This window comes from Oryzias latipes, chromosome 9, assembly GCF_002234675.1.
Source record: "Oryzias latipes chromosome 9, ASM223467v1".
Taxonomy (NCBI): Eukaryota; Metazoa; Chordata; class Actinopteri; order Beloniformes; family Adrianichthyidae; genus Oryzias; species Oryzias latipes.
In genome coordinates, this window is record NC_019867.2 from 27950043 (window position 1) to 27965546 (window position 15504).

The following is a 15504-nucleotide window of genomic DNA, read 5'->3' on the forward strand; positions in this document are numbered from 1 at the left end:
CATTTTGAAGTAACTTAAAATCTATTTCATTGCAACTGTTTGTGTCAAAATTCAAAAGAAATTGTAAAACAGCGCCCCTTGTAAAGTGATTTTCTGTGTTGCTTTAAGGCTCAAAGCACTCTACAGTCACAGTTCCTTTCAGCCGTGCACACGCACACATTCACACACTGATGGCGGCTAACACTGGCGTCAAGCCAGAAAACCACCAAGACTATTTAACATATGGTGGGGGGGCAAGGTGGGAACTGAACCTGCAATCTTCTGATCAGAATTTTATCACTCTACCAGCCTAATAAATTAACATTTGCATATTAATTTATAAACAAAATGCAGTTCTACAGCATCAAACTCAACATTCAACTGTATAAAAACCTAAACTATTAATCCGTGAAGAACTAAATGTACTGAACAAAAAAGAATTGTCAAGTGAGATTAATAGTTTTAGATATTGTTTAAGAAAACAACCAATGTAAAGATTTTTAAAATATTAATTTGGATGTCAAGTTTGTCCTTGGAGTTGATGTAAAATGTTTTCCTCTTCTTTTACGTCATAACCAGCTTCATTCTATGGTGGATCTCCTCGAGGGAACCCTCTTTAGCATGGATCTGTTGAAAGTTCACTCCTACATCAACAGTGTGGTTTCTCAGATGAACAGCTTGGAAGAGGTAAGAAGAGACATTTATAAATAATAATAAGGAGAAGAATAAATTACGGGGGATTTTTTTGTTTAGACGTTTGTTTCATAAATTTTCTTATTTCCTTGCAGACAATAAAGAAAAATCTTACACGAGAGAATGAATTTGTGCGAGACAGCATGACAAGCCTGACCAACCAGTTTAAGAGATATGAGAACTACTCCAATATTATGATGAGCATCAAGAAGGAAATCTCCAGCCTCAGCCTGCAGCTCTTGCAGAAGGATTCCTCTCAGAGAGAAGTGCAGGTGAGCAGAAACATGGGAAATGCCTTCAAATAACATGACTGCAACTTTTAAACAAAATGAGCTAATTGGCAGCCAGTGAGTCACATAACCATAGAACACGCATATATTTTCATAAGGAAAGAGCACACTTCCTGTAAATTGCCCTACATCATTTTATGCTGTGGAATACCAACTTTAAAACCTTAACCTTTTTTTTCTCATTCTTGAAACATCCAGTGTCAAACCAGACTGACATTTTTTAAACACTTTTGTAACTTTTTTCCAGTGTTGCCCATCCTCTCCAAATTGTTTCAGATCAATTTATATATTTTTTTAAAACTTTAACTAGTTCTCTTTAAATTTTTAGGAGGATAAACTAGGTGCAAAACATCAAACTTGGTGCAAAATATCAAAATGGTGCAAACCTTGCTTCAGTCTTTTTCTTTCACATCTCTATTCATGAAAGATTTGGTGTCATAGAATTCCATCTGGGTACAAACTGCAATTACTAATTTCTATTCCATGATCAATTTTCAAATGGTTGGCTCTTGCACGAATTGAAAGGGACGCCTTCCATACATCACTACCATATCCGACTCCCTGATTGTTCAAAGTTCGACCTGGTTCAACTTTCAAAATGCGTTCAATGACCTAGTGTTTTGTATGTAGAGCCCCAAAACGGTCGTAGAAACATGCGTAGCTACATTTGAACGCAAGAGATTTAAAAGCAGATGCCCAAAACGCACATATATGTGCATTGCATTGCGGCTGGGTAGCTCGGTTGGTAAGGTAAGAGGCTACCATGCAGGAATCCAGGGTTTGATTCCCGGAGGGGAATGAACAATGGGGGCACTGGGGGCAATTACCACATCAATGGCGAGCAATTAACATCACGCAGTGAGGGTCCTTAGGCAAGACCGTTAACGCTACTGCCTCCCGAGCGCAGCTCAGCTGCAGCTCACCACTCCCCCGGGGATGGGTCAAATGCGGAGAAGAATTTCCCCATTGTGGGATGAATAAAGTTATTTCAAAAGACATCCATACATTTGTGTTTAACGCAGAAAAATGCCCCCTTTTTGTTCTGTTTAATATTTAAAATGGACGACTTCAGAACTAAAACAACACCATTTAGAGAAGTTTGAGCAAAACTGTTATATGCAAACAGCAAAAACAATCCAACTGTATGAAATTAATCACAGTGTTTTGTAACCCTTGTGCTATCCTAGGCACTTTAACATTGGGAATTGGGTCATCTAGACCCACTAGACAGTGCACTGAACCTTTTTTCTTCAATGATTTGTGATCTTCACTGGTGTCCATGGATTACATGAAATCTTTCCACTTTTATCCACCTTTGTCATGGTAGGGAGAACACGTCAATGCAAGGCTGGGGTCATCTAAGATAGCACAGGGGTTAAGTAGGATCTGCTGCCTGTAATTACTCTTCCTGTGGCTCATCTCCAGTGCAAGCCACCATCAAGCCCAATATTTGTCTCACTGTAGCAGACGAAGATAAACAAACATTTCATAACTCCAGAGTACAAGAAAAGTAGAGCAAGGATTTTTTATTCAAAATTGTGGCCTACTAGAAAATGACAGGTTTCCATCAACTAAGCCCTTTTGCCCTGTGGCAGACAAGTACCTGCAAGGATTTTCATTTAACTCCAAAGTATATTTTCCAAAACAAGGTGGTTTTAGATATGCTACATGCTTGATGCCATAACATTTGGAAATGTAAAATTTGAATCTTTAAAGACATTAGGGATACCAAAAAGATTTTTTTCTATACTTCTAAGCACAAAAAAACCCCAAAAAACCCATCCAGCATCAATACAAATGGAAGTACAGTTTATTATGGTATAATGACAGTGTCAAGTCCAACAGGGTGTTATGATGGCATATTGAAAATCACAGCGTTTAGTGTAGGGCGTGAATCTTTGTCTGTAGAGGATGTCTGTTGGAGGTGGTTTGTTTTAATAGTATGAAGCCCATTGAGATGACTATTGCTGTGATATTGGGCTATATACATTAAATGGACTTGTATTGAATTGAATTAATGCACACATGGAGACAGTTGTTTCTTAATGAAAAACCCACAACGATCACTAAAAGCTTAAAAACCTATAAGAGATCTGAGAAATAAAAATGTCTGAAAAAAACAGCCAATGGGAAGTAGACATTGATTTTGAAAAACAAAATCAATATCAGAATAATCAGAATCTTTTTTTTTTTTTATTGTCATCATGCAGTGAACAATGACATTTTTTCCAGCAGCTCTTTTCCAACAATGTTGAAAATACTAATGAAAAAATAATACGTAAGACTGTATAGTAGAATGGGATGAATATTGCACATATGAGGGCTGCGGTTAACCGCGACACCGCGCCCCCTGGTGGTTCATCACCGCGGTGATGAAAAATCCGACACCGTCACAGCTCTACACACAGGTGGTGGCTCCGCTGCCGAACACTGGCGCGAACCTACCACCAGATGCAAGGTGGGGTTTAGTGTCTTGCCCAAGGACACTTCGACACATGGGCGTGCAAGGCGGGAATTGAACATGCCAACTTACGATCAAGGGTCGATCGCCCTACCGCTGCACCACGGCCGCCCACAAGATGTGACATAGAAGCATAGAACAGACAGATCCATGTACATCTTTGCTGGCATCTGGCTAAAAACACTACGGCTGGAGCTCCAATATTGCTCACTGTTTTTGTTGCACCACTAATGTTAGGTTGGGGGTGTGAGGGGCTGTAAGCTAGCAAGAGAGAGTGTAAACAAATGGATGACGGGATGTGGAGGTGGGCTTACTCCATGCTAACGATTCCGCCTACAACTCAGAGGTGAGTTTCTAACAAACTCCTGCCGCTCTGCAGAAACTATGTCCTACAAAAACGAAGTTTTGTGATTTTAGCTAAAAAGCACAATTATTTTTTATTAATTACGAACGCTTAAAAATAGATACAAAGTTGACTTTAGTGGGACATGAATAAAAGACCTGCATCGTCATCTGCAAACTTCCCAGGGGTGATGGGAATGGCTGAACAGACTGAGCACACAGCCCACTCACTGTGGATGATATGCAGCTTCTCATTTTTTATTTCATTATTTCAAGTCTGTTGGGGAGAAAGTCCCTGATCCAGAAACAGTGGTGCAGCCACTCCCAGGTTGTAATGCTTCAGTAGCAGAATTACAGAGTAAAAATGTAAACTGAAGTCGACAAATAGCATCCTGAAGTAGGTGTTAGGCTGCTCCAAGTTGGACCAGGATACATCAAATGCTCATCAGACAGCATCCTCTGGTCACTGGTTTTCAGCAGACCAGCAGCAATGACATTCTTGACTTACTTTAGGAGAATATTGTCAAAGCCCTTTATAATTACCAAGGTTTGACCATCCAGGCAGTAACAACTGCGAGTGGTTTCTCAGGCACATTTCTGGAAGACTTAAGTCAGGGATCCAAAACCTCAAATGGGCTACGGCCACTTCTGCCAGCCTCATGTCACTGAACCAGTACGAAACAAAAAAATGCAAAAGCTAACAGCTTTCTATTTTATTCTAACCACAGACCATCACAAAATAAAAAGGATATTTTTGAATTAAAATATTTTGTTTAACAAACATATGTAGATGTTAAAAAGTTTGAGTGTGACTTTAAGATGAATATCAGTAAGCCTTCACCTGTCCTTGCTTTTATCAAAGTTTAAGAAAGTACACTATTATTGTGCGGTTTGACTTTGTTCGGGGAGGCACTACACTTAGTGTGTTGTAAACATATTTGAGGACAACTGACATGTTTGGACTTAATTTGCTGCAATGTAGTGCAAAGAAAGTATTGAATCTGCTCTTTCTTCCACCAACTTTCTCTTTTACTGCCAGAGGTGGAGGAAAAACTGAATCCCAAAGTGTAAAAAATTCCAACTGGCAGGGAATAGAAGCTAGGCTTGTTTGGTATTTTTAAATGGCACCCAGGCAGAAGACGAGGCAGGGATGGATCCAGAACCTCCACACAGAAGGAGGTGCAGCACTGAGCTGATTCTGAGCAGCTCTGGGCAGGCAGAAAACAACTGGGCAACTGGGAGAAGCAGCAGAGTCTTTCAGGGGTGGTTGGTTCCAGCTTAAGCAAGGGGTCTCCACATAGTCCAGTGAAGGGAGGCTGACCAATGTCTTGACTCGGAAACCTGACAGCAATTTCCATGCCTTTTTCTTCTGACAGTTCCTGCACCCCAGTTCTTTACCTTCTTATAACGCTTTTAAAGAAGCAATGCAAAACCATGGGGTAGGACTTGAAATGCAATGCAGAGAAACAACTTTCCACTGGTGAGCAGAGCAATAAAAGGGCAGGTGAACAGGTTCATGTGATGAAGGCGGTTACTGGGGATGGTTGGGCAGAACCCTGACAGCTACAGCCAAGACAGACCACCAGTCTGTTTCCAGCACAAACCCAGATGCGTCATGCACTGGTCTAGCACTAGTGGTGCAGCCAGGTTTAAAAAACACTTTTGTTATGTCACATTTTATCAGTTTCCAATGCTTAAAAGCATCACAGAGCAATGATAACACTTCAGCTTTTGTCTTACTTACTGTTCGTAGCAGTTATTTGACACTGCTCACCACCATTTTTGCAGATAAACAATATTGTTAAAGAAGCTTTCTTTTCGTTATACAGCTGGGTATGTGGGTATATTGTGTTCAGCGCGTTCTTGACACACATATTTAACCCATGGTTTTCACAGTGGACAACAAGGGAGGGTCTTCTTTTTCTACTGTTTATTAGCTCATGTCCATCACCTACAGTTAGAAACAAATCCCATAAATCTGGCTCCAGGCTTTTTCTTTCACAGTGTCTGAATTCCCACCCCAATCCCTAACTACTGAAAAACTATAAAGTGCGGGGACAATGTAATGCCCTGGATTTTAAAAGCAATTCCGACACCATACTAACTGCTTTTTTTTTAAACGGCGTATATGACTTCATAAATTTTTACAAAGTGAAAATCTCGTGGACATTAGTGTTTTCGATGTTGATTTATGAATCCACTGAGTTCTGAAGATGAAAACGTTGATATTTGATTTAAAAAATAGATTTAAATACTTTTTCTTTGCAAAAACTGTTCAAACACAACAGAATGCCTTGTGATCTCAATTCACCAATCTAGTGAGCATCAATGCACACTGGTTTATCATGGAGACTTCTGGGAAATTTGTAGGGCACTTGATTTTGGAATTGTAGATCCAGACAGGACTACAAAATGGCCAACGCGCTATATAGTGCACTATGTAGTGAGTAGTGAAGCAATTCACTACTCACACATATTTCTCCTCCATGATGAAACAGTTGGCACTTCCATGAAATAAAAGGGATGCCATCCATCACTACCAAATCAAAGTCCCTGCTACATGTGGACCCTGGGGCAGTTATTTGAACTTAGGGAACTGCTATTGAAGTTCGAAAGTGTTTTGATTCCCTTTTACATGCGCACTGTGTTAATATTATAAACATATGGGTGGTGTATAATTAGACATGTCAAGGTTCCTTAATTAACAAATGTTTGAGTTAAGCGTGTATGGGCTTTGGTAAAGACTGGTTGTAGTATAAAGGATTTGAAAGAAATTGTAAATTTTTCCCCTTTTTGTGTAGAGGCTCTGGTCTCATCTTTGCTTCTTTCTTTGAAACTTTGAGAGCATTTATGATGATGGCTACTTATGATGACTCAATAATAATAATAGTTTTCATGGGTCCCATCTATAAACAGTGCAGAACACAATGCAAGCCTGTGGCTCAGGACTAAACAAAGCCTTATTGTAATGTCACTTTCAACTTTGGATCAGGGTGTCCAAGTACAGGCATCAGGAGCCAGCCTCTTGCTGGGTTTCCAGAAATCCTGCTTTAACTGCTGTTGATTACCTGGATCAGGTGTGTTTAGCCAATAAGAAGCTTCAGTGGTTGGAAAACATATGGGACACTGGGTCTCCAGGCCTGGAATTGGACCTCCTTGCTTTAGACGGTGCTCTTTTCATAATCTGTTTCTAATTTCGAAAATACTCTCTATATATTTTTGTGCTGTGTTTTGATTTCCACACATGTATTCTGCAGCTTTCAAGACAACGGTATCCATGAAGCAATTGTTGGATATGGATACTTTTTGGAATGGCGTTCTTGATCATTTGATGCAAAAACAGTAAAAATTTAAATATTTCTTTAAGAAAATACAAAATTGTTTTTTGGGGCTTTTATTTTCTGTTGGCTACTGCTTTTCAAACACGTCAATAAAAAAACTTTCCATTTCTCAAATCTTTATGAGCTAGTCCTACACTTTGGCATGAACACAAACCATGACCTTTAGGTGGCCTGACATGTCTGTTCTCTTTACAGGACACTCGAGATGAGAAAACCAGGGTTTCAGGAAAAATAGCAAACAAAAAGACTGTGGCTGCCAAACCCCCTCCCAAACCACCCAAAGAAAAGGCAGTCAAGCCAAAGAAAGAGGTTGTTAAACCGGAGAAGCCAGTCAAGCCTGACCCTACAGTCAAACCTAAGGTGGTAGGCCACCAACCGGGTGTAGTGAGGGGCATCACATACTACAAGGCCTCTAAAGCCGACAAAGATGAGCACGAAGGAGGTGAGAGCTTTTTTTTATTCTTCTTTATTTACAGTCTGAGTTCTTTCCCAGAGCAGGAGTGTATTATTAGACGGCCTTAACCTTTGAGTCAAGAAAAACGCTGTCCTGGAATGTCTGTTGAATATGACAGATCTGGGTGTAACCGTATGTGGTCATTCAAACTGATCCAAATTAGTTTCTTTCAAAATGTCATCAGAGCCCCCATGTGGATGAGCTGTCTTAAAGAAATGGATTAATTCCAGAAGAACACATTAAGATGCTTCAGAAGGATATGTGGATGTTAACTACAAAGGTTTGTCTGGTTTTGTCTTCACTGCAATAGGGAAGACATTTCAGAATGAGATGCGCTTTAAGGTATTTTGGGGTGTTGCTTTTAGCAAACAGAGTGCATCTGGACTGCCGATGCTGTCGGTGAGCAGGAAATCCAAATCTTTTATTAGAAAAGCTCATGGAATGCTGTCTAAGAGCAGTGCTGCCATGTCCATGACACGCCTCTGCTTCTCTTCATCGGCTCTCACCAATGAAAAAACAGCATTTCCTGACTTCTTCCAATCCTCTTTAGATCTTGAAATGTGAACAGAAGTGCATGCTTTGAGCATTCACGTGATGCTGTCAGATTGCATGTTCTGCCAGGTTTCTCCTCTAGTTGTCATGGAATATTTCTAAAGATGTTCTTTATGTGATCTGTCTGTCACTAAGAACAAAATTCCGGTTCTTTTTCAACCTCCCAGGAAGGTTCATGCACCTTCAGACTTCTGCTCTAATTAGCTAAACTTTTTAACCTTTGTTCAAATCAAAAAAAACTTTATTTCACATCCACAAAACACACGTCAAAAGCACACAGCAGCTTTATTCAACTAAACTAAAAAAAAAAGTCAACAATGGGATGAGAAATGTGGTACAAACAACAGATTTACTGTGAAAACAGTAAAAGTCTTCTTTAAATAAATAGACAAACAACATCACCATCTTTAAAAAGTCATGATTGTCAAAGCCTATAATCCTCTGGTACGTTTCTGTTTTCAACAAAAAATCTTTTGTACAAATGTAAAAGAACTTCAGATTTGAAACTGAAACTCAAAAGGGCAACTATAGAATAGTTTGAAAAAAGTTTAAGGGATGTATTTCCACTAGAGATGCAACAATTCTCTTTCCCCACAATTTGCTTCAAACCTCCATTTCTGCGTTTTGGTTCTGTTTCGCTTAGATATATGACGTATGTCTTACAAAACAATGACCAAAAAAAAAAAGAAAAGAATAAAAGTTTTTTTTCAATTAGATAAAAGCCAATTTAAAAAAGAAAACCTTTTCAGTTGCCTTAAACTAAGCCTGGTGTAATGTAATAAAACAATAAATAATTAATCCTTCTTAAATTTAGCACAAATGTTTGACACTTACATACTGGTATGCAGAAGGGATGCAAAATGGTTTAATGAAGCATACGGTTCGGTATTCAATACAGCGGCTCTCGTTTCCATTGTTGGATATGTGTGTTGGAGGTTGAGGTGAGACTTTAAAAACAGGGATCCTCTGCACTGTTTGCTGATTTCTATTGCAGCCAGTCTGAAGTCAGCAGTCATGGAAGTGAAGCTCTTGGCACATCCATGTTGACTTTGTTTTTCAGTTACATCTAATTTATAAACTTTTCAGAGAATTGTTTCTTTGTACTGTGATCAAGTCCACGTGTTCAAAGTACGCGTGTCAGGAAGAAGCCTTTATGATGCACTGCTTTAATACGCCCAAACATCTGTCTGACAGCAGAGATTCAGAGATTCTTGATTTTTGTCATATGTTTAGCTTTCACTGGCATTGAAAATGTGATTCAGCATGAATCGCAACAGGATGAGTACAGCGATTTTGATACAATCGACATGAAAAACAGAAATCCAGAATAATTACAACCCATTTGCATTTTCTTGTGACAATATTTGTAATTTCTTTGTTCTTTTTTAAAGACCCACAGTGATGAAAATTGTGTTTTTAACATGTTCTTGTGGCATTTTTATCCTGATGGAGGACTTACAGTATTATAAAGAAAATTAAGCTTGAAGTTGCATTTCTTAGTATGTCTTTATTCAAATCGTTGTAAATCAGGAGCAGACAAAAAAAAGCTGTAAAAAGCTTGTAGCAGTGAGCTACAGGGGGTTCAATCGGAGGGCCACAAGCTCCCTGCTCTGCTCCATTCAGATGGATCCACTTGTAGACAAATAGATCCATGTACGTCTTTGTTTTCCTCGTCTGAACCGGCATCTGGCTCAGAACTGGACGGCTGGATAGCTCCAATATTGCTCACTGTTTTTGTTGCCCTGCCAATGTTATGTTGGGGTTGTGAGGGGCTGTAAGCCAGCAGGAGAGAGTGTAAATTGATGGATGATGGGAAATGGGTGAATGCTTACTATGTGCCGAAAGTCCCGTCCACAACTCAGAGATGAATTTCTAATGAACTCCTGCCACTCTGCAGAAACTATGTACTAAAAAATGAATGTTTTTAAGTTTTTAAATAAATGGCTAAAAACGGCTCAATCATTTAAAAAAGAAAAAAAACACTGGGAATGTTTCACGGCAGATCAAAAGACGATTGGATAGGGACTATAAATCCCTTCCTGTGTTTTGTCCTCTGCTTTGCTTGCATTGCTTGTTTATCTTTGTGGCATCAGCCACTAAATGTTTGCTAGTTTTACTCTTCCTCCAGCTATTTTTGCTTTGTGGTACTGCTTTTTTTTTAATAACTGGGTTTAATGGTTTTCTATTATAGTAGATCTTATAGTCATGCACATAACAGATCTAGTCATGCACATAACATCATAATTTTGACTATTTTCATTGAATAATAATATCAAATTAGACAAAAGGCGAAAATTGTCACAACTTTTGAGTTTATGTATTGTTATCCAAATTTTTACCAACGTAATAGAGTTGTGCATGTGATGCTCTGTAACACAAACAGTTCCTGCAACACAGAGATCCATTTATTTGGTATTAAAGGAGGACTGTCCAACAGATGTCTGGTGGGAATGGACCAGCAGTGTCCTCAACAGAACTCAGGAAAGTCTTCAACATGTTAGAGACAGACCTCAAAAAGAAACTAAATATAGTCAGACAAAACAAACAAATCCACTCAAGAGTCAGAGTTTGTTGTGTAGGGGGTGTGCAACATTGGGAATGTATTTGAGACCTTGACTAAACAGTTTGCCCCACTTCAAGGGAGAGTTAAAAGCTCATTTAAACTTGTTTCACTTTCAAAAGAGTAGAAAGTTTGCTTTGCAGAAAAGTTGTGACATGAATAACCATCACTGACAAATCGATCAAAAAGCAGCTCATACAAAGGTTTCTATCCTCTGAGAGCCTTTGGTAATGGTTTGAGTGTGTGAGCATCAAGCCTCTCCTTGACCCTGCATTTGCTCTCCTCCTTCCCAGACCACTCTGCTAAAGCAGTGCAGCACATCACAGAAAAAGAGTCTGAGGACGGAGGGACTGAAATGATCCTGGAAACCATGGAAGCCACTGTGGCTGAACCTGTGAAAACTACACTAACTCCTACCACCACCACCACCTCCACAACAACCACCACCACCGTGAACATGACCACTGCTTCCTCTGCCTCCGCTGAGCCCACAACAATCACCACGCAGAGATCATGGACCCATGAAAAACCGGCTCCGACCATTGTTCTCCTGCTGGACAATTCAAACAACAACAGCCGACCCTCTCTCCACAGGGCTGGTAGGTTTTCAGAGTTTTGTCAAAGGCTGTGAACGCAGTTCAGCAGCAAAACAGTGAGCAGTTTGATTCAAAACTGGTGGAACATGTATTAAAAGTCAGATTATAAATATGTGTTCTGTTGGTGCACAAAGTAAACTGTTCTTCTTGTTACTTCCAGGGAAGATCCTTAATTGTGAAGGGACTCTGGCCTCTGTTGAGCAGCCAGAGAAGCATCACAGTTATGGGCGCAATGAAGGAGCATGGATGAAAGACCCACTGGCAAAGGACTCCAAGATTTATGTCACTAATTATTACTATGGTAACAACCTTGTGGAGTTTCGCAACCTGGACAACTTCAAGCAAGGTGGCTATGTTTTTCTAATGCTCTTTTACAAAAACCGGCTTGATTCGTCTTACACAATCTTGTGTTTATGGTTGGAAGCTACAAAAGTAATACTTAATATGTTCAGAAACATTGTTTCACGAGGTTAATATGTACCAGACATACATTAGGTTGAAATTTTGGATCAGATGTGAGTCAGCATTTATTCAGTTAACTAGTTATTCTATAGTCCCTTAGGTGATTAACTACAGCATCCATCAGTCTGGCCAATGAAACTTCACTGACTTGTATGGCTTTCATTATCAGTATTACAGAGAGTAAAAGCCATTGAAAAATTATATCTTCATGTAGCCAAGTAGTACAAAGAGTAAAGACCATGAAGTCCATGGAAAAACACTATGGCACAACTAAAGTAACGTTTGTATTTTTAATCAAGTTCCGCTTTTCTTTCCATGGACTCATGTCATAAAAATATCTTACATACATTGTTACTCAAGAAAACATCTAATTTACTGCTTTAGCTTCTAAATGTTTTTTTTTTCCCAAATCACTTTTAGTTGACGGCAGCAGTTTTGCTTTCTATAAAAACACCTGTGAAGTCGATTCATGCTGATCATCTAAGGCGTTCAGTAAGATTCATCATCTGTTGGGGGGCTAGAGGTTTCACAGCTTCGGTGGGTGGGAAATCCTACTCCTCTCTCATCCAAATCAACTGAGGAATTAGATTACAGTTTTAGGAGCCAAAATGACCTGTTGCACTTGTTGCACTTGGCTCATTGGTTTTTGCTTGGGCTGTGGGCTTTCACAACATACTTGCAGGCTGAGACTCCCGTAGTGCGTTGTTCTCAGCACTGTGTGCAAATGACAAGGTAGGTTGGGGCCTGCTGTTTGTTGATATGATCTTTAACCTTTTTATTGAAATGAATGACACAGAAGAGGATCATAAATGCAGACCACATTGAGGGTTAGATGTGAATGGGGGTGGTTAAATTCCACATTGTTTTTGTTCCTTTCTGAGCTTCAATTCGAATTCTCATCTCCATCAGACTTTCCCAGGTTGGAGGGTTAGGATAGCATAAAACCTAGAAAATAAAGTGTGTTTGTTCAGGAATGATTTCCTAAGTTAATTCTATCTCTGTTGTGCCAAGCCAATGTCTGGCACTGTAAAAGCAGCATCCAAGTAAGATAAAAAACATGTACAGTACATATCCCATATTATGCAAAGCACAATGTATCCTTTACTCTGAAATAGTTTGAAGAGATCCCTTAAAGGACCTATATCATGCAAAATCAACTTTTTGAGCTTTTACGTGTATTTTCATGATAGTTTCTCACGAAAAACAACCCAAAGCGGTATTTTGATCCACTCATGCATTTCTGTGCATTCTTCCTAAAAACATGAGCTCTGAGCACCAGCCCCTCCCTATCCACAAAAACAAGTGGGTTCTCACATTCATACGTAAATAAGTGAGGAACAGCCCCTTCCAGGAAGAGTCTGTGCTACCAGCTCCGCCCCCAGGCTAGCAAACACAGCCACATTCTCCACGGAGCTAGTGCTTATCGGCAAAAAGTTTTCCTTTTCTATGCACAATATGCACATTCATCTTTGCAACAGTTTGGATGTTGTTTGTTTTTGTGGGCAAAATGCAGACACAATACCGAGGCCGACTCTAGGTTGACCTCATGAAATGGGCGACACCCACAAGGGTGAAAGGCGGTGCCTCAGACATCGAGTCGTCTTTCTTCCAGGTTGAAAAAAGAGCTGCGAAAAGAACTCATATTTTATCAAAATGTGTGTTCTTGAGTGTGGCAAAGGTAATATCATATATTGGGATATAATTTGCTCTGAAAGGCTCAAGAAAAGCTTGATATAGGCCCTTAAATTGAATAAATTGAGTCTACCACAGACTTTTCTAATTTTTCAAACGATAACTTCCTATTCTTATGTGTCATAGGACGCTGGAGTAACCTTTACAAACTGCCTTACAACTGGATTGGCACAGGACATGTGGTTTACAACGGGGCCTTCTACTACAACAGAGCATTCACCAAGAACATTATCAAGTATGATCTAAGGATGCGGTATGTAGCTGCCTGGACACTACTGCACGATGTGGTGTATGAAGATAATACTCCCTGGAAGTGGAGGGGCCACTCTGACATGGATTTCGCAGTGGATGAAAGTGGCTTGTGGGTAATCTACCCCTCCATGGACTACGACTACAACCAACAAGAACTGATCGTCATTAGCAAGCTGGATCCAGGAGATCTGTCCATGAAAAAGGAAACTACCTACAGAACAGGACTCAAGAGGAATTCTTACGGAAACTGTTTCATTATCTGTGGAGTTTTGTATGCTGTTGATGTTTACAACCAGCGAGATGGTGAGGTAAACTATGCCTATGATACCCATACCAACACTGAGGCAGTCCCACGCTTGCCTTTCATCAATGAGTACTCCTTCACCACCCAGATTGACTACAACCCCAAGGAAAAGCTTTTGTATGCCTGGGACAATGGCAATCAACTCACATATCGTGTTAACTTTGTTGATGACTGAGCACAGTTGGTGTGAACTACGGGTAAGATTCTGCCAGTGTGGACCACGAAAAGAAAAATTTAGTAGTTGCTTTACTAAATCATTCGGGACATAGCAGGAAGCATGATACACATTGACCTGCCTTATAACACAAAAGTGTGCTCCTTAAATAACTGACCTCATTATTCAAGCCTTGAATATGGGTATGCAGAATTGAAACTACCAAAATCCAGAGATTTCAAAAATAAAATAGTATAAATAGCATTGAATTGATAACTGACTTGGATAATTACAAAATTTAGTGATGTGTTTTTTTACGATGTCTCTAATTTTCAGTACTTTTTTTGTAAATTTGTTTGAAAAAAGTAAATAATTTACCTTGATTTTTTTTTATTGTTCTTTTCTGTACATTCCATTGCATTTTTTTAACTAACTTGAAAGACTATCAGCTTTATTTTCATAAAAGTAGCAAAAACAAAAGCAGAATTTTTAAATTCTTAAAAAAGTAGTTTTAATAACTAAAAGTGACAGGACATAAAAAAAAGAGGAACCAGTGGGAATAAGTTGATCTTAAAAATCTTAAAAGCAATTTTGGGAAATGCTAAAACTACATCAATTTTTAAATTAAACTAAAAGTAAACTTGTTTTGGTGAGTAAAAAAAAAAGAGTATTTGCAAAAATATTATTACAGAAACAGGTTCATTTTTCTATTTTAATGGGTAAAAAAATAAATCAATTTCAAATTAAAGCAAAATCAAAGAAGTATCAGTAACGTCACATCATATAAATCTAAGTTGTCTAAACACATTTTGTAATTTTGTCTTGGTGAGGCATTTTTACGCATTTATAGAGACATTGCAGTAGCTTTTGAGTTTTGATTATTCTAGCTTCATATCTTGTTTGCATAAACTTAGATGGAACACTGTCATTGGCTTGTGGACTTTATGCTGTTACTAAGCACTTCAATCACAATCATGAATTGCTTAATTCCTGCTTTATACATTTTCTTGTCTTTTTCAAGTAAAGTTGTGTTAGGTTTTGTCTCAAATATAATAAAAGTTACAAAAAAAAACTGAAAAAAATTCATATACGGGCAAACCTTAGGGTTTTTATATACAACTAAAAGGATAAATGACCAAATCCTTTTCTTTTAAGCGTACAGGTAGCTCTATGGTGCTTTTTATCTTTTTTAGGTTTTGTCATAGCCATTAGATAGATTTTAGATCCGTATTTTTAATTTTTGCCTCCTAAAGGATAAAAATGGTTTACAGTATAATAAATTAAAGCTTTTGGCTGGACGCCAACGTGTACACCTTAACCCAAAACGTTCAAATGGTGACCAAAATCCACACCATAACAGGCATTTTTGTAC

The 15504-nt window shown here is 38.9% G+C and overlaps 1 protein-coding gene across 1 annotated transcript in view; it reads left to right on the forward strand.

Annotated features, from left to right (window-relative positions):
* The window catches only part of olfml2a (olfactomedin like 2A), a 36781-nt gene extending 22413 nt beyond the window's left edge, over positions 1 to 14368 (forward strand). Inside the window, exons 3-8 of the mRNA XM_004072908.4 lie at positions 559 to 666; positions 768 to 944; positions 7302 to 7548; positions 10966 to 11271; positions 11429 to 11614; positions 13549 to 14368. Coding sequence (XP_004072956.1) covers positions 559 to 666; positions 768 to 944; positions 7302 to 7548; positions 10966 to 11271; positions 11429 to 11614; positions 13549 to 14153 — 1629 coding nt within the window. The 3' untranslated portion in view covers positions 14154 to 14368. The remainder of the gene's footprint in view (positions 1 to 558; positions 667 to 767; positions 945 to 7301; positions 7549 to 10965; positions 11272 to 11428; positions 11615 to 13548) is intronic.
* Positions 14369 to 15504: the final 1136 nt, after the last annotated feature.